The 26,033-nt window shown below is 48.2% G+C and overlaps 1 protein-coding gene across 10 annotated transcripts in view; it reads left to right on the forward strand.

Annotated features, from left to right (window-relative positions):
• Positions 1–26,033, forward strand: part of LOC132836036 (ELAV-like protein 2) — a 98,213-nt gene that overhangs the window by 36,825 nt on the left and 35,355 nt on the right. For 6 of the 10 annotated variants that reach the window (XM_060855242.1, XM_060855247.1, XM_060855250.1 and 3 more), the window contains exon 3: positions 23,412–23,565. In XM_060855242.1, coding sequence (XP_060711225.1) covers positions 23,412–23,565 — 154 coding nt within the window. Of the gene's footprint in view, positions 1–23,411; positions 23,573–25,601; positions 25,605–26,033 lie in introns of all 10 variants that reach the window. The other 4 variants (XM_060855243.1, XM_060855245.1, XM_060855249.1 and 1 more) reach the window with 2 other exon arrangements.

Consider the following 26,033-nt stretch of genomic DNA (forward strand, 5'->3'; position numbering starts at 1 on the left):
CACCCCCTCACACACCCCCGCACCCTCTCACACACTCACCCCCTCACACACACCCACCCCTTCACACACACACACACACACACACACCCCTCACACACACATACACACAACCTCACACACACCCACCCTCTCATAAACCCCCACCCCCCTCACACACCCCAACCACTCACACAAACACCCACCCCCTCACAACCCCATTCCGCACACAGACACCCACACCGTCCCACCCCACCACCCTCCACTCACTCCCACCCATCACACCCGCCCCACCCCCTCACGCATACACCCTCACACACCCCTAACCTGCGCACACCCCCAACCCCTCACGCACACACCCCCACCCATCGCACCCACCCCACCCCCTCTCACACACACACACCCCTCACGCATACACCCTCACACACCCCCACCCCACACATACACCTCCACCCCCTCGCACACCCCCACCTCCTCACACCCCCACCTCCTCACACACCCCACCCCTTACACACTCCCACCCCCTCACACACACACGCACCTACCCCCTCACACACTCCCACCCCCTCACACACACACCCACTCCTTCACACACTCACACACACACACACACACACACACACACACCCGCACACACACCCTCATACACCCCCACCTCCACACACATACCCCAACCCCCTAACACATCCCCACCCCCTCACACACATCCCATCCCCCTCTCACACATCCCCACTGCCTCACACACTCCCACCCCCTCACACCCCCATCCCCTCACACATACATCCACTCCCTCACACACCCCCATCCAATCCCCTCACACACCCCCACCCCCACACACATCCCCACCCCCTCACACAGCCCCATCCCCTCACACCCCCTCACCCCCTCACACATATCCCATCCCCCCACACACACCCCCACCGCCTCACATACCCCCATCCCCACAAAACCCCCCACCCCTCACACATACACCCATCCCCTCACGCACATCCCCAGCCCTCACACACCCCCAACCCCTCACACACATCCCCACCCCTCACACACACCCCCACCCCTCACACGCACACACCCATCCCCTCACGCACATCCCCAGCCCTCACACACCCCCACCCCCTCACACACATCCCCACCCCTCACACACCCCACCCCCTCACACACAGCCCCAACCTGTCACACTCACACTCACCCCCTCACACTCACCCCTACCCCCTTACACACCCACACCCCCTCAAACACCCCCATCCTCTCACACATACCCCCACCCCTCACACATACCCCTACCCCTCACACACACCACCATCCCCTCACACACACCCCATCCCCTCACACTCACCCCATCCCCTCACACACACCCTATCCCCTCACACAACCCACCCCCTCACACACAGCCCCACCCCCTCACACAGCCCCACCCCTCACACACATCCCATCCCCTCACACACATCCCCATCCCCTCACACACACACCCACCCCCTCACACACACCCCACCCCCTCACACACGCTGATCCCATTATAACCCCATCCCCTCACACTCACCCCCCCCCACCCCCTCACACACGGCCCATCCCTTCACACACTCCCACCCCCTCACACACACCCCATCCCCTCACACACTCCCACCCCCTCACACAGCCCCACCCCCACACACACGCCGACCCCATCACACCCCCATCCCCTCACACACACCCACTTCCTCACAATCCCTGCACCCTCACACACCCCCACCCCCCTCACGCTCACTCCCACCCCTCACACACACTCACCTCGTCTCACGCACACAACCGCACCCTCATACACACCCACCCCCTCACACACCCCTATCCCTTCACACATCCCCATCCCCTCACACACATCCTCCCCCCACACACACACCTTCACACACACCCCCAACCCCTCACACACGCCCACCCCATCATACTTCCACCCCTCATACACATCCTCACCCCCTCACACATACCTCTACCCTTAACACACACACCCCACCCCTCACACACACACACACACCCTCACACATCCCCCACTCCCTCACACCCCCTCCCTTAACTCACACACTCACCCCTCACAAACACACACACACACACACACACACACATATCCCCACCCCTCCCGAAACCACACCGCCCACCCTCCACCCCCTGCCCCAATCCCAACTCTCAAACTGCTGGCTCAGGCCTCCAGCTGCAATGGAGGATATAGGAAAGGTGAGGATATAGGAAGGGTGAGCGTATAGGAAAGGTGAGGATATAGGAAAGGTGAGGATATAGGAGGGGTGAGGGTATAGGAAAGGTGAGGGTATAGGAAAGGTGAGGATATAGGAAAGGTGAGGGTATAGGAAGGGTGAGGGTATAGGAAAGGTGAGGGTATAGGAAGGGTGAGGGTATAGGAAAGGTGAGGATATAGGAAAGGTGAGGGTATAGGAAGGGTGAGGGTATAGGAAAGGTGAGGGTATAGGAAGGGTGAGGGTATAGGAAGGGTGAGGATATAGGAAAGGTGAGGGTATAGGAAGGGTGAGGATATAGAAAAGGTGAGGGTATAGGAAGGGAGAGGGTATAGGAAAGGTGAGGGTATAGGAAAGGTAAGGATATAGGAAAGGTGAGGGTATAGGAAGGGTGAGGGTATATGAAAGGTGAGGGTATAGGAAAGGTGAGGGTATAGGAAAGGTGAGGGTATAGGAAGGGTGAGCATATAGGAAGGGTGAGGGTATAGGAAGAGTGAGGATATAGGAAGGGTGAGGGTATAGGAAGGGTAAGGGTATAGGAAAGGTGAGGATATAGGAAAGGTGAGGGTATAGGAAGGGTGAGGGTATAGGAAGGGTGAGGATATAGGAAGGGTGAGGGTATAGGAAGGGTGAGGATATAGGAAGGGTGAGGTTATAGGAAGGGTGTGGGTATAGGAAGGGTGTGGGCATAGGAAAGGTGAGGGTATAGGAAGGGTGAGCATATAGGAAGGGTGAGGGTATAGGAAGTGAGGATATAGAAAGGGTGAGGGTATAGGAAGGGTGAGGGTTAGGAAAGGTGAGGGTTTAGGAAGGGTGTGGGTATAGGAAAGGTGAGGGCATAGGAAGGGTGAGGGCATAGGAAGGGTGAGGATATAGAAAGGGTGAGGGTATAGGAAAGGTGAGGATATAGGAAAGGTGAGGGTATAGGAAGGGTGAGGGTATAGGAAGGGTGAGCGTATAGGAAGGGTGAGGGTATAGGAAGAGTGAGGATATAGGAAGGGTGAGGGTATAGGAAGGGTGAGCGTATAGGAAGGGTGAGGGCATAGGAAGGGTGAGGGCATAGGAAGGGTGAGGATATAGGAAGGGTGAGGGTATAGGAAAGGTGAGGGTATAGGAAGGGTGAGGGTATAGGAAGGTTTTGGGTATAGGAAACGTATCATGTCCCTGCCCATACAGCTTTGCCCTCCTGTGGGCTGCCCTCACCATTACAGTGGGACAGTGGGCGTGTCGTGGGGGTTCATCGATGGACTTACACACCAGACGTCCGGCACAGACCCAATAGCCCCTCATCACGCAGAGTGAGGAACATTTGGGAAGGGGGAGGTGCTGCCTCCCCACAACCCCACAACCACAACCCTGGGCAGGGTCGGTAATTCTCAGCTCGGAAAACAAGAAGCATAAATTCTCTGAGGAATTACACATTAAATATGATGACAGCGGATGCTGTGATAAAAGCCTCACATGGTTCTATATATAACGCTGTGGCAGGAGCTGGAAGATTCGAGCCCTGTGCTATTTTGGGGAAAAACAGAGAACATTTGAAGCAAACGACAGAGAGATCTTCAGCGATCTGTTAGAGTAAATGCAGCAGGTTCCAGGTTTTCTTGTACATTATTTTCCCCCCCTCAGTGCCGTGGAGGGAGTGAGCCAATTGCATGACTTATTCCAACACCTGTACATCTATCAAAGATCGCCTGATGGGCATCGTGCAAAGGGTAAGATGCTGCCCAAAGCAACTCCCCTGCATCGCACTAAACAACACAGAAGAGGCCATTTGGCCCAACTGGTCTATGCTATGCTCCTGGGCTCTCAGCCATTCCTTGTGGGAACAGGTTTCGCATTCTATCAGGATAAGGTGGGAACTGCAGATCAGAGACAGGTAGAGCCTATCGAACGTTACAGCGCACTACGGGCCTTTCGGCCCTCAATGTTGCGCCGGCCTGTAGAACTAATCTGAAGCCCAACATATCCGACACTATTCCACTTTCATCCATATGTTTATCCAATGCCCTTAAAGATGGAAACGCTACGCTCGAAACGTCGACTCTCCTGCTCCTCAGATGCCGCCTGACCGGCTGTGCTCTTCCAGCATCACACCCATGAGCCCCGCGTGGTCAGTCCTCGCCTCGTACAAAAAGAGTGCACCTTGCATTTATGTAGCGCCTGTCGTGAACATGTGACCCACCCGCCACCAAGTTTAACATGCATCGGAAACTGCACTGCGCATTGCATCCACTCGAGGGAGTCGGCGAGGAAGGCAGCTCTCTGTTCAATAGCATGTGCCCTTCTGATTTCGAATACCTCTGACTGGCTTCAGGGTTGTTTTTGTCCCAAAGATCTTCACACAAGGTAATTTACAGGGTTGGAATGGGAAGCCAAGGGGCCTGTGAGGGTTTTCTTCCTGAAGAAGAGGAATGTAGTGTGAGTTTGCATCTGCATAGCACCGTACACATCCTCAGAACATCTCTAAGCTACTCCTAACTGATGAGGGAGTCTTGAAGCAGGGTCATTGTTATACCCGCAGGAAACACAGAAGACAAACGTGGGCATAGTAAGATCCCATAAATAGAATCCCGACAGTGTGGAAGCAGGCCACAGAGTCCACCCGGGCCATCTGAAATGCATCCCGCCCAGAGTCACCCTATCCCTGTAACCCTGCATTTCCCATGGGTAACCCCACCTGGGCTGCACACCATAGGGTAATTTAGCATGGCCAATCCACCCTAACCTACACATCCCTGAACACTATGGGTAATTTAGCATGGCCAATCCACCCTAACCTACACATCCCTGAGCACTATGGGTAATTTAGAATGGCCAATCCACCCTAACCTACACATCCCTGAACACTATGGGTAATTTAGCATGGCCAATCCACCCTAACCAACACATCCCTGGGCACTATAGGTGATTTAGCATGGCCAATCCACCCTAACCTACACATCTCTGGACATGATGGGTAATTTAGCATGGCCAATCCACCCTAACCTGCACATCCCTGGGCATTATGGGTAACTTATCATGGCCAATCCACCCTAACCTACACATCCCAGAACACCACAGGCAATTTAGCATGGCCAATCCACCCTAATCTACACATCAATCAGCACAATGGGTAAGTTAGCATGGCCAATCCACCCTAACCTACACATCCCTGGGCAATATGGGTAATTTAGCATGGCCAATGCACCCTTACCTGCACATCCCAGAACACTATGGGGCAATTTAGCATGGCCAATCCACCCTAACCTACACAATCTTGGACACTATGGGTAATTCAGCATGGCCAATCCACCCTAACCCACACAGACACAGGGAGAATGTGCAAGCTCTAACATGAACAGTGGCGTGAGAGTGGGATCGAACCTTGGTCCCTGGTGCTGTGAGACAGCAGTGCTAACCACCGTACCCCCAGTGGGAATGGGATAAAGGGCGATGCTAAGGTCGCTGGCCATCTCCCCTGCTGTCTTTGTTTTGAACATTGCCTTTCGTAACCATTTAAGCGGGCAGTTGGACTCAACGAGGTAACCTCTGTTTTGGATGTGTGTCCCTCTGATGGTGCATTCTCTTGAGCAAAGGGTACTTAACAATTGAGGAAACCAACGCTGGTTGATGAAATCCAGATGCAAGTGAGCCACAATCTCATTGAATAACAGAACAGATTTCAGGGCTGAAAGGCCTCGTCCTGTCTCTAAGGCAGGAGATAAACTGCAGACTAAATTGGGAAGAGTACAGGGGATAGGATAGGAAATATTGAATTGTATTAGTTTTATTGTCATGTGTACTCACATGACTGTAGTGAAAAGTCTACAAGTTGCCATTCATAGGTAACCATCTTAGGTACAAGGTACCTCGGTACAGATTCTGCAATGTCAAAAAAAGTGTGGCGCTGGAGAAGCACAGCAGGTCAGACAGCGCTTACATCTTCGTCAGGAATCTTACCTGGTGCGGATGAGGAAAAAGCTGTTGGAGTCTCGTGGTGGGATGGGGTTGGATTACAGTTAGTCCCAAGAAGGAACCAGGCAGTGATGGAGTCTCAGCCAGAGGTCCTGACCACCAGGAACGAATTGGGAAGTGAATGTTTCTGGTTCAACAGTCTCCACGTGTCTCGCCCCCAGAACAATAACTCCAACCTGCCTTCATATAGCGCCTTTTGACATCATGAAACTTGGCTGAACAGTCTTTAAGGGGCAGCTTTGGGAAGAGTAGATGGAAGAAGATTTGGAGAGATTTCCCAGAAACTAGGAGTCAGAAAGAGGGAGGATTAGTTACTTGAAGCCAGATCGGCATACAGTGATGATGGTCAAGTCACCATAGCCCTGATGGACAATAGGGACGCTCTTTCATTAGGGAGAGGGACGGCTGGTGGTGATTTAGCCAGAGGGTCACCACACCTCAGGCGAGGGGAGATGCTGAGAAGGTCAGATCTCCATAGTAACCCCAGCCAATGAGGGACGTGAACCCACACCGCGTCAGAAACCAACCATCCAGCTTTACTGACCCCCCCAAAACCGTGTGCAGCAACTCAGAGGAATGCAGAGCTGGAGAGGTTTGTGGGGTAGAGATAAAATGGCCGACTCCTGCTCCTGTTTCCTACACCCTAAACCTTCACCAAGACCACCCTCTCCCATGAAAGGTAGAGTCAGGGATGCATTGGAGGACTGGGAGATCAGAGATACTTTGATGATGGATGGGTGGGGCTTGATGGGAGTTCCGATGTAGGCAGAAGAGATTTTGGATGATCTGACGATTCAGAAGAGGGCACAGAGACTCTGAGCTCATACCTTTGAGAATGAAGAGTTGTAAATGTACTGGGGAATATAGCAGGTAAAGATAGCAGGTCAACAAGAGGCATGGTCAAAAGAAACTCAGTGTGTGTGTTTTTATACAGCACAGAAGAGGTCGTTCGGTCCATCGAGTCTCTACTGAACATAAACTACCCTATCCCACTCTCCAACACTAGATCCATCACCTTGGATGTTACATTTCCTGTGTTCATCCAAGTGCCTTTTAAAGGTTGTGAGATTTCCTGCCTCTAATATTTATCCTATCCATGCCCCTCATGATTTTGTAAACCTCTATAAGGTCACCCCTCAGCCTCCGACGCTCCAGAGAAAACAGCCCCAGCCTGTTCAGCCTCTCCCCATAGCTCAAATCCTCCAACCCTGGCAGCATCCTTGTAAATCTTTTCTGAACCCTTGGGTCAGTGTGGACTTGTTGGGCCGAAGGGCCTGTTTCCACACTGTAGGGAATCTAATCTAATCTAAAGCTGTACAGCATGGAAACAGACTCTGCGGACTGACTCGTCCATGCTGACCAGCTATCCCAACCCAATTTAGTCCCATTTGCCAGCACTTGGCCCATATCCCTCCAAACCCTTCCTATTCATATACCCATCCAAATGCCTTTTAAATGTTGCAATTGTACCAGCCTCCACCACTTTCTCTGGCAGCTCATTACATACACGCACCACCCTCTGTGAGAGAAAGTTGCCCCTTAGGATCCTTTTAAAATGTTCCCCTCTCACTTTAAACTTATGCCCTCTAGTTCTGGTCTCACTCATCCTGGGAAAGATTCTCTATTCCTGAGATGCTGCCTAACCTGCTGTGCTTTGACCAGCAACACATTTGCAGCTGGGAAAAGACCTTGCCAATTTACCCTATCCTTGCCCGTCATGATTTTATAAGGCCATCCCTCAGCCTCCGACACTCCAGGGAAAACAGCTCCAACCAATTCAGCCTCTCCCTGTAGCTCAAACCCGCCAACATACTTGTAAATCTTTTCTGAACCCTGCTACATTCTTTTTGAAAAGGTTGTGAGGTTTCCTGACTCTAATACCCTCTCAGGCAGGATATTCCAGATTCTCACCACCCTTGGGGCGGGGGACATTTTTCCTCAAATCTCACCACACATCCCCATCTCCTGAGAACTCCTTGTCTTTCACCTTCCCTTTCCTATTGATCCTTCAATGAAGGGGGGGGGCTGCTGCTTCCTCACCCCACCCCACCCCCCTCTCCAAGTCCCTGTTCATTTAATACACCTAGGACAGATACCTTCTCAACCGTCTCCACTCCAAAGAGTGGCCCGAGGCGTATAAAATGAGAGGGTATGTATAAATAAGTAACCTGACTTTCTCCAGCCCTCTCTTTGGCGCTAAGCTGCTCCATCCCAGGCCAACTTCAGTGAGATCACTGTGATTGAGTGACTCAGGGGATTGGGGCAGACAGGATTCACTGGCCGTGAGCCAGTCTTTTGAACCAGTGCCCGCCCTCTTGGAGTAAGGGGCAGGCCATTTGCCACCCAGGTAAATAGTGCTGTGAAGAAGGCATATGGCGTACTGGCTTTTATTGGTAGAGGAATTGAGTTCCGGAGTCCTGAGGTCATGTTGCAGTTGTATAAGACTCTGGTGCGGCCGCATCTGGAGTATTATGTGCAGTTTTGGTTGCCATATTATAGGAAGGATGTGGAGGCACTGGAACGGGTGCAGAGGAGATTTACCAGGATGTTGCCTGGTATGGTAGGAAGATCGTATGAGGAAAGGCTGAGGCACTTGGGGCTGTTCTCATTGGAGAAAAGAAGGTTTAGGTGTGACTTGATAGAGGTGTACAGGATGATTAGGGGTTTAGATAGGGTTGACCATGAGAACCTTTTTTCCACGTATGGAGTCAGCTATTACGAGGGGGCCTAGATTTAAATTAAGGGGTGTTAGGTATAGGACAGATGTTAGGGGTAGAGTCAGCGAGTCGTGAGTTCATGGAATGCCCTGCCAATAACAGTGGTGGACTCTCCCTCTTTATGGGCATTTAAACGGGCATTGAATAGGCATATGGAGTATAGTGGGCTAGTGTAGGTTAGGTGGGCTTGGATAGGTGCAACATCGAGGGCCGAAGGGCCTGTACTGCGCTGTATTTTTCTATGTTCTATGTTCTATTTGTGAGGGAGATGAGGCGAACATTTCTTCACTCAGAGGCTAGTACATCTTTGGCATTGCCTGACCCAACGGACTGCGGAGGAACTGTCAATGACTAGGTCCAGGTTTCAAGGGATACAGAGGGTATTGTGGAAAGCTAAAAGATCAGTTCAAAGGCAAAGGAATCTCTTAGAAGTCCCTCTCTTGCTGCTACTTCCTGAACCCAACCCTTAACCAATGGCCTAAATACTAACTGAAAAGAGAAAGCTGTTTTGTATTCATTCACGGGATGTGGGCCAGGCCCAGCATTTATTGCCCATTCCTAATTGCCCCAGAGGTCAGTTAAGAGTCAACCACACTGCTGTGGGTCTGGAGTCACATGTAGACCAGACCAGGTAAGGATTGCAGTTTCTTCCCTAAAGGGCATTGATGAACGAGATGGGTTTTTCATAGAATCATAGAGCCCCTACAGCGTGGAAACAGGCGATTTTGCTCAACATATCCACACCGACCCTCCGAAGAGTATCCCACCCGGACCCATTCCCATTCTCTATTACTCTACATTTACCCCTGACTAATGCATCTAACCCACACATCCCTGAACACTGTGGGCAATTTCCCATGGCCAATCCACCCTGACCCACACAGACCCAGGGAGAATATGCAAACTCCACACAGACAGTCACCCGAGGCCGGAATCGAACCTGGGACCCTGATGCTGGGAGGCTGAGCCCCCCGTCGCCCTTGACAATGGATACATGATTATCATTAGACTCTTAATTCCAGACACACATTGAATTCAAATTCCATCTGCCGTGGTAGGATTTGAACCCAAGTTCCCTGGAATATTACCTGGGTCTCTGGATTAACAGTCCAGCGATAACAACACTAGGCTGTTGCCTCCCTCCGTGTGCTTGAGGAGAAAGTGCTGGAAAAACTCAGCACATCTGTGGAAATCAGAGTCACCACTTCAAGTCAGAACTAAAGTGGACCCAAAACATTCCCGTGTGCGCCTCTCTTTCTCTCCACAGATGCTGCCAGACCTTGCTGAGTTTCTCCAGCAATTTCTGTTCCAGATTCTCCATCAACTTTGGTCCTTTGTTTTATTTCATCCCCAGCGATAAAAAACAAATTGTCTGGTTGTTTTCTCTGAACCCTGTGGGAACTTGCTGTACACCAATTGGCTACCTATGTCGCAGCAGCAGCTACACTCCAAAAGAGCTGGTAGGCGCTATCGAAATGGAGTCGTTTCCCCTTTATTTCACAGAAGGCGAGCTGTCTTCCTCGAACTAATGAGGGTTGTGTTACAAATCAGGCAGGGTCTTTGTCCTCCTCAAAGGGAAAGGCTGGATTTGGCGAATTAGCCTAATCCTGGCAAAGTCCGGGACCAACTTGGGAACAGACGGGCTTTTCAGCATTCAGGCTATTGTTCTCCGAAAGCTGTTAAGTGTCTTCCGTCTCACATATGGTGCTGCCCACGTGCGAGAAAGTGAGCCGCAAACCACCCCCGGTCACAGGTTCGTCTGAATGGCCGGCGTGTGATTCAGCTCTTGGCGCGACAAATCCCATTTCTCCGCTCTCTGGGACGGTGTCATCCCGGAATTGAGTCAGCTTTGCAAATTAGGCTCTCTCTGAGCAGCAGATGGGAACCCCTCCCCTCCCCTCCCCTCCCCTGCCCTGCCCTGCCCACCCACGCACACAGTCAGAACATTCCGGGCTCCTAGCGCCACTTAATTACAACCTCATGCACCTGGGTAGCTGACCCTAATGCATGGCATCTTGGTCTGGGAGATACTGGTGTGGGTCACATTATGCCCCCTTTGTCTGATGTGAGAGGGGACAAGTACACAAAATGGGGCAGACATATTGACTATTAACTGACAATAAATTCTGACCTAAACAACTATGCCCAGACCCCGTGAATGAATAAAACATGCAAATGGGACTCGATTACATTGGGATGTCTGGTCGGCACAAACGAGTTGAAACGAAGGTTCTCTTTCAGTGCTGTACATCTCTATGATCTTGTGTCTCTAAAATCTACACCTCAGGAAGGATATGTTGGCCTTGGAGGGGGGTGCAGCATAGGTTTGTGGGTGGCACAGTGGTTAGCACTGCTGCCTCACAGCGCCAGAGACCTGAGTTCAATTCCCGACTCGGGTGACTGTCTGTGTGGAGTTTGCACGTTCTCCCCGTGTCTGCGTGGGTTTCCTCCGGGTGCTCCGGTTTCCTCCCACAGTCCAAAAATGTGCGGGTCAGGTGAATTGGCCATGCTAAATTGCCCGTAGTGTTAGGTGAAGGGATAAAGGTAGGGGTATGGGTGGGATACACTTAGGCGGGTCGATGTGGACTTGTTGGGCTGAAGGGCCTGTTTCCACACTGTAATTCATCTAAGAATGATACCTGGACCAGAGAGGTTAAATTGGGAGGTGAAAGTGCACAAATTAGGCCCGTTTTCTCCAGAATTTCGAAGGTTAAGGGGGTGATCTGATCAAAGTCTTCGAGATATTTCAGAACAGATTGAGCAAGGCCTTTTGCCAGGAATGGGGAGGGTATAAGGAGAGGTTGGGACTGGAGTTTGAGAGGTTTATAAAGAGGTTGGGACTGAGTTTGAGAGGTTTATAAAGAGGTTGGGACTGGAATTTGAGAGGTTTATAAAGAGGTTGGGTCTGAGTTTGAGAGGTTTATAAAGAGGTTGGGACTGAGTTTGAGAGGTTTATAAAGAGGTTGGGACTGAGTTTGAGAGGTTTATAAAGAGGTTGGGTCTGAGTGTGAGAGGTTTATAAAGAGGTTGGGACTGAGTTTGAGAGGTTTATAAAGAGGTTGGGACTGAGTTTGAGAGGTTTATAAAGAGGTTGGGACTGGAATTTGAGAGGTTTATAAAGAGGTTGGGACTGCAGTTTGAGAGGTTTATAAAGAGGTTGGGACTGAGTTTGAGAGGTTTATAAAGAGGTTGGGACTGAGTTTGAGAGGTTTATAAAGAGGTTGGGTCTGAGTGTGAGAGGTTTATAAAGAGGTTGGGACTGAGTTTGAGAGGTTTATAAAGAGGTTGGGACTGAGTTTGAGAGGTTTATAAAGAGGTTGGGTCTGAGTTTGAGAGGTTTAAAAAGAGGTTGGGACTGAGTTTGAGAGGTTTATAAAGAGGTTGGGACTGGAATTTGAGAGGTTTATAAAGAGGTTGGGACTGAGTTTGAGAGGTTTATAAAGAGGTTGGGACTGAGTTTGAGAGGTTTATAAAGAGGTTGGGACTGAGTTTGAGAGGTTTATAAAGAGGTTGGGACTGAGTTTGAGAGGTTTATTAAGAGGTTGGGTCTGAGTTTGAGAGGTTTATAAAGAGGTTGGGACTGAGTTTGAGAGGTTTATAAAGAGGTTGGGTCTGAGTTTGAGAGGTTTAAAAAGAGGTTGGGACTGAGTTTGAGAGGTTTATAAAGAGGTTGGGACTGAGTTTGAGAGGTTTATAAAGAGGTTGGGTCTGAGTGTGAGAGGTTTATAAAGAGGTTGGGACTGAGTTTGAGAGGTTTATAAAGAGGTTGGGACTGAGTTTGAGAGGTTTATAAAGAGGTTGGGACTGAGTTTGAGAGGTTTATTAAGAGGTTGGGTCTGAGTTTGAGAGGTTTATAAAGAGGTTGGGACTGAGTTTGAGAGGTTTATAAAGAGGTTGGGTCTGAGTTTGAGAGGTTTAAAAAGAGGTTGGGACTGAGTTTGAGAGGTTTATAAAGAGGTTGGGACTGAGTTTGAGAGGTTTATAAAGAGGTTGGGTCTGAGTTTGAGAGGTTTATAAAGAGGTTGGGACTGAGTTTGAGAGGTTTATAAAGAGGTTGGGACTGGAATTTGAGAGGTTTATAAAGAGGTTGGGACTGAGTTTGAGAGGTTTATAAAGAGGTTGGGACTGAGTTTGAGAGGTTTATAAAGAGGTTGGGACTGGAATTTGAGAGGTTTATAAAGAGGTTGGGACTGAGTTTGAGAGGTTTATAAAGAGGTTGGGACTGAGTTTGAGAGGTTTATAAAGAGGTTGGGACTGAGTTTGAGAGGTTTATAAAGAGGTTGGGACTGCAGTTTGAGAGGTTTATAAAGAGGTTGGGACTGCAGTTTGAGAGGTTTATAAAGAGGTTGGGACTGGAATTTGAGAGGTTTATAAAATCACGAGGAGTCTCGATAAGGTGCGCGACAAAGGACTTTCCCCCTACGGTGGGGGAATTCAAAACTAGGGGACATATTCTTAAACTGAGAAGAGAAAGATTTAAAAACTATGTAAAGGTCAACATTTTTACACAGGGGATAGTTTGCATGTGGAATGAAGTGCCAGAAGAAGTGGTGGATAGTTACAACATTGAAAAGACATTTAGACGAGTTCATGAATAGAAATGATTTAGAGGGATATGGGCTAAGAGCAGGCAGGTGGGGCTGGTTTAGATCGGGAACATGACATGGACTAGTTGGACTGAAGGGTCTGTTTCCCCACTCGACATTGACAAAAAAGACAGGGTAGATAACGATAAACTCTGTCTGCTAGCTGAGGACTTTAGACCTAATGGGTATAGGCTGAGAATTAGCTCTGGACCGTTCGGGAAAGATGTTAGGAAGGGTCGGCAAGTTTTGGAATTCTCTTCTGCAATTGGCTGTGATGCAGGGTCAGTTGTTAATTTTAAATCTGAGGTAGACATAGTTTTGTGAAGCTAAGGTATAGGCCTATGGAGACACCAAAATTGGTGGTATGGTGGACAGGGAGGGAGGTTATTTAAGATCTCAAAGGGATCTTGATCAATTAAGCCAATAGGCTGAGGAGTGACAGATGAAATTTAATTTGAATAAACGTGAGGTCCTCCATTTTGGTAAAACAAATAAGGACTAGGCTTATACACTCGATGGCAGGGTCCTGGGGAGTGTTGTTGAACACAGAGACCTAAGGGTTCAGGTACACAATTCTTTGAAAGTTGACTCACAGGTGGACAGGGTGATAAAGAGGGGTTTGGCACCCTTACCTTCTTTGCTCAGACCATAGGAGTTGGGTTGTCTTGTTATGATAGTACAGGATGTTGTGAGGCCACTTTTGGAGCACTGTGTCCAGTTCTGGTCACCCTGTTATAGTAAGGATATTATTAAATTGTAGTGGTTTCAGAAAAGATTGACAAGAATATTACTGGACTAGGGAGCGTGAGCTATAAGGAGAGGCTGGATCGGCTGGGTTGGAGTGTAGGAGGTTGAGGGCTGACCTTATAGAGGTTTATAAAATCATGAGGGGTACAGATAAGGTACATAGCAAAGGTATTTTCCCTAGGGAGGGAGAGTTCAAAACTAAAGGGCATAATTTTAAAGTGAGAGGGGAAAAATTTAAAGGAGACCTGAGGGGCAACTTTTTCACACAGAGGGGAGTTTTTATGTGGAATGTACTGCCTGAGGAAGTGATGGATGTAGGTACAGTTCCAACATTTAGAAAGGTAGAACAGTACAGGCCCTTCAGCCCTTGATGTTGTGACAACCTTTTATCCCACTCTAAGATCAAACTAACCTACATACCCTTCATTTAAAAGATGTTGAGACAGATACGTGGATAAGAAAGATTTGGAGGGATATTGGCCAAAGTCAGGCAGGTGGGACTAGTTTAGTTTGGGTAAGTTGGTCAGCATGGATGGGTTGGACTGAAGGATCTGTTTCCATAGTGTCTGACTCTATCAGCCTTGAGGGCCTCTTCCTGTTCCCAAAATACCTTTCACAACTTCAAGAGGTTCCACCATTGTTTGCAGCTTATTGGTGGCTGTAGTTGCCATTTTAATGTGGAAAGGACAGCCTCCAATCTCTGCACAGGGGTACTCTCACAAAGCAGCAACAAGATAAACGATAACCCGGTCGGTTTTTCCCACAGCTGGTTGTAAAATTAACAACTTGGCCAGCCTGCCATTCTTGCCTTCCAGCCAGTTGCCCCTCTCACCATCACCTCCAGCTTCCCCTCAACACAGCCTGGACTAGGCCCCAGAGCAGGGCTTGAACCCACAACCTTCCACCTCAGAGGTGAAAGTGCCCACTAAGCCACAGCCGACATTGGCAGAGCAGCTCCGTGATTGGTGAAGGGATGTCCTTTTGAAATCATGGCATGCACTGAGCAATGGGATAGATCTTGCCAAGAACTCTAAGGGAAGACTTGTTCACTTTTTCCTTGTGCTCCTCTTCTGGGCAATAGTCGGGGTAAAATTCACAAGCTGGTCTTGTGTATCCAATAGACCTAACGTGGGGCCCTGAACCCAGAGTTTCGGCCCCATACTCGATCACGGTAGTGTCAGACCTCCAGGGACAGGCACAGAACTGAGGGAGTAAGGGAGGATGCTGAGGCCTTGAGGAACACAGGGAAGCTGAAGAAGATTGCAACGGTGCGAAAAGATTCGAGAGAAATGTTAACAACCAAGGATCAGGAGAGCAGAAGGTAGAGATGGAGAGGAGGGAGGGAGGACAGGGTGAGTCAGAATGAGGAACCATGTGGCGACGATATTTTAAGCTTCACTCATTTTACTCCTCATCCGCTGTCCTCAGAGCAACCTCGGCACCACCACAGTCATTCACCTGCCAAGGCCGAGACATGAAATTGTGTGAATCTGACAACAGCCAATCACAGACTCACTGATGGTTTTTTTGCCTTGAAAGACCATGAGAAAATAAGAAGGAGACACACTCTCACACTCACACACACTCTCACACTCACACACACTCTCACACAGACACACACAGACACACGTTCTCACACACACTCTCACACAGACACATGCTCTCACACACACTCTCACACACTCTCACACTCACACACACTCTCACACAGACACACACAGACACACGTTCTCACACACACTCTCACACAGACACATGCTTTCACACACACTCACACACTCTCTCACACAAACACACACTCTCACACACACTCTCACACAGACACACACAGACACACGCTCACACACACTCTCACACTCACACACACTCTCACACAGACACGCTCTCACACACAGACACACGCTCTCACACACACTCTCACACAGATACACGCGCTCACACACACAGACACACACACACGTGCGCACAGACACAGACACACATCAACACACCCACACGCACACATAGATACACACACACCCACACACACCAACACACCCACACACACACGTGCGCATGCACACATGCACACGCACACACATTCTCCCTCACACACACACACCTGCACACACATACACATACACTCACACCACTCACTGATACCCACACACACACCAACACACACACAACTGATGCACACAACCCTTTAACTCACAGGAGAGAACACAAACACACACAAATGGCTGGCATCTCACGCAAGATGGATTTTCATCTACTCTTCCCTTCCCTCCCCTCCCCTCATTTCCAACGCACCAAGATGCCCCCCTCCCCAACAAAAACAAAACAATTTCCAGAAATCATTGTGCTTTGGTTCTTGTTTAATTTTTCTTTCCTAAATGTGAAAAGACGCGGGGGCCAAATATTTGACAGCGAGCGAAGATGTTCGTGTGTCGGTGGTTGCCATGGCAATGCAGTTCCCTTAAGGTTAATTTATGAACCATTTTGTACCTATCCTGTGGGAGGGGGGTTGTAGCTGTAATGACTGCCTGAGTTCATAGCATGGGCCTTTGCTTGTCTTTCATGTGTGTTGGATGAGGCAAGGTTCCCTTTAAAAAGCTGTTTGTCTGACAGATGGAGGAACTGCATCATTACCAGGGTAATATTAGCTGCAGTATTCTCCTGGGATTGCGATGGTTTGTGTAGTGAGTGTGAGAGGGATTATGGGTAGGTCATTACAGCAGGACTCTGCTACACAATCTGTTCTGTGTAGCTGGCAATTAATGGCTTGTTTGAACAGCACCCAGCGAAAAGCAAGATGCTAACCTCCTCCTTTATTCACGGCGTCATCACAGAACTTTCATCTCGATGTATAAAATGGAGTGGGGAGTTCAACAGCTTTCAGCTGGCTAGCTGTTCGGGCGGCACAGTGGCTCACTGCTGCCAAATGGCACCAGGGACCTGGGTTCAATTCCACCCTTGGGCGACTGTCTGTGCGGGCTCTGCACGTTCGTTGAATCCCTAGTGTGGAAACAGGCCCTTCAGCCCAACAAGCCCACACTGACCCTCCAAAGAATATCCCACCCAGACCCATTCCCTATTACTCCTAACTAATGGACCTAACCTGCACATCCCTGAACACTATGGGGCAATTTAGCATGGCCAATCCACCCTAACCTGCACATCCCTGAACACTATGGGACAATTTAGCATGGCCAATCCACCCTAAACCGCACATCCCTGAACACTATGGGACAATTTAGCATGGCCAATCCACCCTAACCTGCACATCCCTGAACACTATGGGACAATTTAGCATGGCCAATCCACCCTAACCCGCACATCCCTGAACACTATGGGGCAATTTAGCATGGCCAATCCACCCTAACCTACACATCCCTGAACACTATGGGACAATTTAGCATGGCCAATCCACCCTAACCCGCACATCCCTGGGCACTATGGGGTAATTTAGCATGGCCAATCCACCCTAACGTGCACATCTTCAGACTGTGGGGGAAAATCTTCGCAGACGCAGGGATAACATTCAAACTCCACACAGAGAGTCGCCCGAGGCTGGAATTGAACCTGGGTCCCTGGCGCTGTGAGGCAACAGTGCTAACCATTGAGCCACCATGCCACCCTACGTGCCTGCGTGTGTTTCCTCCTGGTGCTCCGGTTTCCTCCCACAGTCCAAAGATGTGCAAGTTAGGATGGATTGGCCGTGCTAAATTTCCCCATAGCGTCCGCAGATGCGTAAGTTAGGGAATTACCACGGCCAATCCTCCTAACCTACATAGACAGGGATGTGCAGGTTAGGTGGATTGACCACGGTAAATTATCCATAGTATAGCCAGGGATGTGCAGACTAGATGGGAAACATGGAGGTATGGGGATAGGGTCGGGTGAGATGCTCTTTGGAGGCTCGATGCAGAGTTGATGGACCTAATAGCCTTTTTCTACACTGTAGGGATTTAATAATATTCAACTGTTTCAAAGATTTGTTTGAAAGTATTGTCAAAGTTGGTCTGCAATGCTGTTAGGGTCTAATCAAAGGGAGGAGGGACACAATGTTCTTATGACATTGGATGTAGCTGACAAGAGACCATACATGCCCTTGTGTAACAAACGAGGTCAGTTCCTGAAATAGCACGCTGTCTTGCCATAGCCCACACTGAGGTCACTTCCAAGTGCTGATGACGTTTTGTGTGCAGAGCCTCTGGATATCAGACACAAGTGGGTATTATCTTCCATAATGACTGCTCCAACCAGCCCCCGGCCTACAATGGTGGCACTCCCAGGCTACAGGAAACCGACATGTAACCAAAGTCAGCGCGTTCCCGCTGAGAGAGACAGGTCACTGAAGCTTGTTTTGCCTTGCCTTCATCAGGACGATTGCAAGAAAGCCACATTTCAAACCCTCTGGCAACAACTGACATGGAAGGAATAAAGGTTGGGCCTTCTTTTCTGAATGGTGATGCCTCATCCAGTCAAAAATCAACTGGCCAGCCAATCAGCACCCCTCTCTCCTTCATTTGAATTGTTGTGATTGTTTGAAAAATTGGCATTCTTGCATTCGTCCTGAGGAACATGAGAGGTAAAGCTTCAGTAACCTCACTCTCTTCACAAAATAAAATCGTTCGGCAGGTTAAGTATCTATTACAGACACTGAGCTGAGGAGTAGTTGTAATCATCAGGTGCAGTTGAAGCCAAGAGAAAACAAATTATGATATGCTCTGGTTCACAGACTGTTACAGACCACCCCTCAAAATATTTCATGAAGGTAGTGTGGCCCCTGATTATTTTTATTTTAAAAGCAGATGTCAAACCGCTCAGCCTTAAACAAAACAAAACAGAATTTATTTAAACACTGCGAATGAAACACAAACAAAAGAAAGCAGAATTTAGAATAACCCAACAATTAGAAAAATGAATCGACATGACACAGTAACTATTGCAAATTAAGTATTCCAATACAGCACCATTCCACAAACACACTTCTTAGCAAAGAAAAGGTAGATCCAAACACAGATTCTTCCAGGCAGGAGACAGCAACATCCAGAGAGAGGTTTCAGAGGAATTCTTTATTGAAGCTTGCTATTCTCCTCACACACCTTGTGACAACTGCAGCTGAAAAACAAAACCAGAAAAAACAGGCAACATGGTGGCACTACTGCCTCACAGCACCAGGGTCCCAGGTTCGATCCCAGCCTCGGGCAACTGTCTGTGTGGAGTTTGCACATTCTCCCCGTGTCTGCGTGGGTTTCCTCCTACAGTCCAAAGATGTGCAAGTCAGGGTGAACTGGCCACGCTAAATTGCCCATAGTGTTAGGTGCATTAGTCAGAGGGAAATGGGTCTGGGTGGGTTACTCTTCGGAGGGTCGGTGTGGACTAGTTGGGCCTATTTCCACACTGTCGGGAATCTAATCTAATCTAATCTAATCTAAAACCTGACCTGGGAGAACTGGCCACTCCCCTTCCATTGGTAAAAACCAGTCGCTTTGGCACCTCTGCCTTTACAACCTCTCTTTTAAAAAATACCAAGGACAAAACAACTTTTTTTCAAGTGACAGCATTATCACACAGACCAACACCTGTATGTCTGAATTAGGTAGGAAAAGGCTACCGAATAACACAAAGTTAAAAATCTCACAACACCAGGTTATAGTCCAACAGGTTTATTTGGAAGCACTAGCTTTCGGAGCGCTGCTCCTTCATCAGCTGGGTGTGGAGCAGGACCATTAAGGAACCGAAACTGGTAACCCGTTCGAAAGGTAAAAGACTTAACAGCAAGTTCAGTTTGTTCAGTTACATCACACTGTAAAATCTTTTGCTATAAATTCTGTGTCTTATGATCTTATACTCCACAACCACCTGATGAAGGGGCGTCGCTCCGAAAGCTAGTGCTTCCAATTAAACCTGTTGGACTATAACCTGGTGTTGTGAGATTTTTAACTCTGTACATCCCAGTCCAACTCCGGTATCTCCAAATCAGGAATAACACAAACCCCAGTTTCCACCTTTCCCTCTGTTCAAAAGACAATGCATCACTAGGGACCAACTCAACGCTTGGATTGTTTTGTTGTAAATGAACCAATAATCAAATGAACAACCAACATGTGTTGTCCCAACCACCACCACCCCCCCAAACAATAACCAAACATCAAGGAAACTGAAAAACACAGAGGGGGGAAACAAGAGGATTTAAACCATAATAGTTCTGTCCGGAGGAGGGGAGATGGAGATGGCCACCCCAACCTACCATTTCCAAAAAGCAATCCCAAAACTCTCATTTTTCTAATCCTGTATTTTGAGTTGCTATCAGCAACATCTGGAGCAGGTAGAACTTGAACCGTTCCTCCTGGTCTGGAGTTGAGGATACTACCATGGCATCACAAAAGCCCACACTGAAGTCAAACAATTAGCGCTCACTCAGGATTTGGGCAGAGAACCTTTCAGGTACCAGTGAGCACTGTAGTTCCCTCGCCAAAGAGGGATGGGTGGAGCCATAACTGCAAAAGAGAGACGAGTATTTGGGGAATTATGACCACGTCATGTGTACATGCCTGGACCCGTTGTTAGATATACTTTTTGTCAGGTCTAGGAATAGGCCCAAGGAACCCAATTCTTTTTTCTTTAGTGTGTGTAAACCCACCTCCCAGTTGACAAATTTAAATAGAGAACAAATTATTAGCACTGGCCATTGGGGGGAGCAGTACAACAGTAATGCGAGAGATGAAGGAGGAGAAGAGAGGGAAGGGGAGAAGGGACTAATTGAAAATGGAGTCAAGGGAGGGTAAAATGCACCTCAGCCTCATATCTCTTTCTCTTGAGGTGTCCAGAGAAGGACCCAACTCTTATTTTCTAACCCTGTATTCAGAGTTGCTATCACAAATGTCTGGAACAGGTAGGACTTGAACCTGTGCCTCCTGGTCTAGAGATTCCTGATGAAGGGCTTATGCCCGAAACATCGAATCTCCTGTTCCTTGGATGCTACCTGACCTGCTGCGCTTTAACCAGCAACACATTTTCAGCTCCTGGTCTAAAGGCCAGGACACACTACCACTGCATCACAAAAGCCCCAAACCAAGGTCAAACAATCCAGAATTCGAACACAGAACCTCTCAGGTACCAGACCACTGCAAATCCCAAGGCTGGAATCATATCCCTGGACCACTGAGACCATAACTATCTTTCTCTCTCTCCAGATGTACTTTTACACACAACTGAACATTTCATTGTCCCCATAAGCAAGTGACCCCATGGTATTTTCTTTCATCTATTACCCAACATCAATAAATGACCCTGTGTTTCCAATTGAATAATGTACGTGCAAACCCCTCTAAGGGCAATAGAAGTCAATTAAGCTGAGAGAGAGATATGGGGAGGGGAGGGAAGGTTTAATCAGAATAGTGTAGGGAGGGGAGATGAAGCACTCTACCCCAGAATTGCTCTTATGCATAACTAAACACATTTTCTTTAGCGTGTCACCAATTCACCAAGTTTTTAAAAAATTTATTAGCCGCCACTCATATTGCCAATTGCAGAACACAACTCTTTATTTTACATCCACACATAACTGAATGTTTTTTCTTCCCCCATCACCAAGTCACCATGGTTTTCTTTATCCATTACCAGAAAATTCCCAATTTACATAACAAATCTCATTCCAGCAAGCCAATCAACGAAGGGGAGAGAAAATGAGAAGGGATTAAATCCACATGGAGTTGAAAGGGGAGAATCTAACTTTTGCTTTTATTCTATATATCCAGAAGAGTTACTGCACACAACTGACCGACTTCCCCATCACCAAATCACCATGACATTTTTTTTCCTGTTTTTAACCATTAAGTACCATCAGTGATCACCACTGCAGCCAATCAAATGCAAAGCGCATTAAGGTCAATGCAAGCCATCAAAGTGAGGGGGAGGTAGGGAGAGAGAGTAGGGGCTGCACCAAAATGGAATGGGTCTGCTTTACAATTTTTTTATGGACTTCCAAGTGCTATTCCGCACAGCTGAAGTACTTCCCCACCATCAAAATCACCGGGAGTTTCATTTTCTATTTTTTCTTTTAACCGCCCCTGGTAATCGCCCATGTAGCCAATCAAATATTTACAGGCAGAGTCCTTTAAGGGCAATTTTCAAGGAATGAGGCCCTCTTGTGGTGCAGTGGTAGTGTCCCTACACTTGGACAAGGGTTCAAGCCCCAACTGCTCCAGAGCTGTGCAATAGCATCTTTGAACAGGTTGATGAGAAAAAAATACAGTGTTTAAAGAGCGAGGGTAGGGAGAGAGGGAAGGGGCTAAATTGAAATGAAATCATAGAATCTGAATGGTGTGGAAGCAGACCATTTGGCCCATACTGGCCCTCCAAAGAGCATCACATCCAAACCCCATACCTCTGCATTTCCAATGGCTAACCCACCTAGCCTGCGCATCCCTGGACACTATGGGGCAATTTAGCATGGCCAATCCACCCTAACCTGCACATCTTTGGACTGTGGGAGGAAACTGGAGCACCCGGAGGAAACCCACGCAGAGAGAACGTGCAAACCCCTCACACAGGGTCACCCGAGGGTGGAATCAACCCAGGTCCCTGGCGCTGTGAGGCAGCAGTGCCAACCACTGAGCCACCCTACATTGGGAGGGGTGATCCCAACTCTTAAATACAGAGTCCAATAAGCATCAACTGCTCTCAGGCAACTCTGGACCAGTTCCATTTAACCCTCAACGGGTTCTGCATCCCAATCAGTGACATGCTCCATGTGAAAATGAGGAGCCAGGACTCTCTGTCCATAAGACCATAAGACATAGGAGTGGAAGTAAGGCCATTCGGCCCATCGAGTCCACTCCGCCATTCAATCATAGCTGATGGGCATTTCAACTCCACTTACCAGCGTTCTCCCCGTAGCCCTTAATTCCTCGAGACAACAAGAATCTATCAATGAAGACATTTAGCGTCCCGCCTCCACTGCACCCTGTAGCAATGAATTCCACAGGCCCACCACCCTCTGGCTGAAGAAATATCTCCGCATTTCTGTTCTGAATTGACCCCCCTCTAATTCTAATGACCTCCATCTCATTACCTCCGTAAATGAGTGCACTATTCTGAGTTGAAGACCAGGAACAAGAAAATTGCCCCCCCCCCCCCCCCCCCCACCCCTTGCCCCTTTCTTCACTGGAAATATTTGAGACGGCCACATTTTGAGTGTCACCATTTCCACCTTCCAGGTCTCCTACGCCCGGCCCAGCTCTGCCTCTATTCGAGATGCCAATCTCTACGTCAGTGGGCTTCCCAAGACCATGAGTCAGAAAGAGATGGAGCAACTCTTTTCACAGTACGGCAGAATCATCACCTCACGCATTCTCGTCGACCAAGTCACAGGTAAGACCCACCTTCTACCTCTACAGTCAATGGTTAGTGACTAAGGGCAGCTTGATAGATCAATGAGCCCCCAGACCGGGCTTGTCTGTCCTCAATGTAAAGCATGTACATATCGCTGACTGCCCTGACCAGTTGGAGATCATGTCCATTCTGCCAGTCCAGTTCCTTCTAGCGTAGTTGAAAGAGAAACTCCACCATTGAATGCAGCAAGTTGTTTGGCAGCACCTAAAACACGCACTTGCCCAAAGCTTTTCATCTTGTGCTCATCAGGAGCCTTTGCAAGAATAACCAATTTAAAGAGAAACCAGCATTTATACTGTGTGAGTGTAGAAATATTGGCTTCCCCTGAAATTGGTATTCTTGTGAACTGTCCTGATGAGAGCAAGGTGAAAAGTTTCAATATGTGCCTTTGCCAAATGTCTCATGACTACCACCATGGTGAAAGTATACTTTATTGTCAACTACTGGAAGATCACAAAGTAGATTGAGTTAGTATCCTTGCCTATCAACTTCTGACTCATTGCAATGTTGTCAAATTCTTACATGCCTTTTTAACTCCTACACCCAATGATTAATCATTGCTTATTTGGAGAACTAAAAATATTGACCTCCCTTGGGTTTGAACCAGGACTGTCATGTGCTGTGTCAAATGTTTGCCTTCATATATGTCAACAACCTTCACCCTTGTATGAAGTCCTCTGTCAGGCATCTCCTTCCACGGTTGAACAGCCCAACCTAACCAGAAACAAAGAAGAAGCTTCAATATCAAATCAAAATTGACAGTCCCCTCCCAACCCTGGTACAGTTGGATTGCAAGTGGCAATTTTTACAACCCTGCATGAGATGTAGTCAAGGCGAAAGGCAACACCCTATATTGAGTCTAACAAATGTACCATTCTCCCATACTTGACAGAGCCCTAGGAATCTACACTGGACTGAAGTCCCATGGGGGCCCTCAGCAAGCATTGGTAGTCAACTGGAACCATTGAATCTGAGGCAATTAAACTTTTTTGACGTTCAAAAAGATAGAGTCATTGAGATGTGCAGCACAGAAACATACCCTTCGGCCCAGGTCATCCATGCAGACCAGATATCTTACATTAATCTAGTCCCATTTGCCAGCACTTGGTCCACACCCCTCCAAACCTTTCCTATTCATATACCCATCCAGATGTTATAATTGTACCAGCCTCCACCACTTCCTCATTCCATACACGCACCACCTTCTGTGTGAAAAAGTTGCCCCTTTAAGTCCCTTTCATATATTTCCCCTCTCACCCTAAACCTATGCCTTCGACTTTTGGACTCCCCTACGCTGAGGAAAAAGACCTCGGCTATTCACCCTATCCATGGCCCTCATGATTTTATAAACCTCTATAAGGTAACCCTCCGACACTCCAGGGAAAACAGCCCCAGCCTATTCAGCCTCTCCCTGTAGCTCAAACCCTCCAATCCTGGCGACATCGTTGCAAATCTTTTCTGAACCCTTTCAAGCTTCACAACATCCTTCCTATAGCAAGGAGACCAGAATTGCATGCAGTATTCCAACAGTGGCCTATGCAACATGGCCTCCCAACTCCTATACTCAGTGCTCTGACCAATAAAGGAAAGCATACCAAATGCCTTCTTCACTATCCCATCTACCTGTGACTCTACTTTCAAGGAGCTATGAACCTGCACTCCAAGGTCTCTTTGTTCAACAACACACCCTAGGACTTTATGACTAGGTGTATAAGTCCTGCCCTGATTTGTCTTTCCAAACTGCAAAATCTCACATTTAAGACAATGTACAAAACAGTAATATGGTTGGCATGTGCTCGACGGGCCAAATTGCCTCCTGAAGTGCCACAATGACTTGAGGGCTGGATTTCTACTATTGAGGAAATTTCCCATACTGCTGGACGTGCCTCAGTTTGATACATCGAGCCATGTTTAAGGATGGGAGGGGGTTTAGGCAGAGGTGTGATACAGTTGGACCCTCTAACAGCAGAAATGGCTCCCATGCTGCCACAGTGTTGGGCAAGTGCTGAGGACAGCCGGTTGGAAGGAGCTTCTCTCTCTCCTCAGTGATGTCTTCCCAGTCATAAAAACAGTGAGACCCTTTAGCCCTCACACCATCTCACCCTTCTACCACCCCCTTAACATGGTCACTTGTAGCCTCCATGCCAACTCAATACCAACCCCCCTCAGCCACTCAACTTGGCACTTGGATTTCCACTTTCCTCATTTTACAGATTTAGCCAAGACCAGAAGTTCCTGTTGCTGAAATGAATTGTTAGCTTCACTTGATTGACACCATTAGACGTAGGAGCAGAAATTAGGCCATCGAGTCTGCTCCGCCATTCAATCATGGCTGATAAGCTTCTCATCCTCATTCTCCTGCTTTCTCCCCATAACCTTTGACCCCATTGATACTGAAGAACCTATCTATCTCCATCTTAAATATACTCAACGACCTGGCCTCCACA

Source organism: Hemiscyllium ocellatum, chromosome 45 (genome assembly GCF_020745735.1).
Source record: "Hemiscyllium ocellatum isolate sHemOce1 chromosome 45, sHemOce1.pat.X.cur, whole genome shotgun sequence".
In the NCBI taxonomy this organism is placed as follows: domain Eukaryota; kingdom Metazoa; phylum Chordata; class Chondrichthyes; order Orectolobiformes; family Hemiscylliidae; genus Hemiscyllium; species Hemiscyllium ocellatum.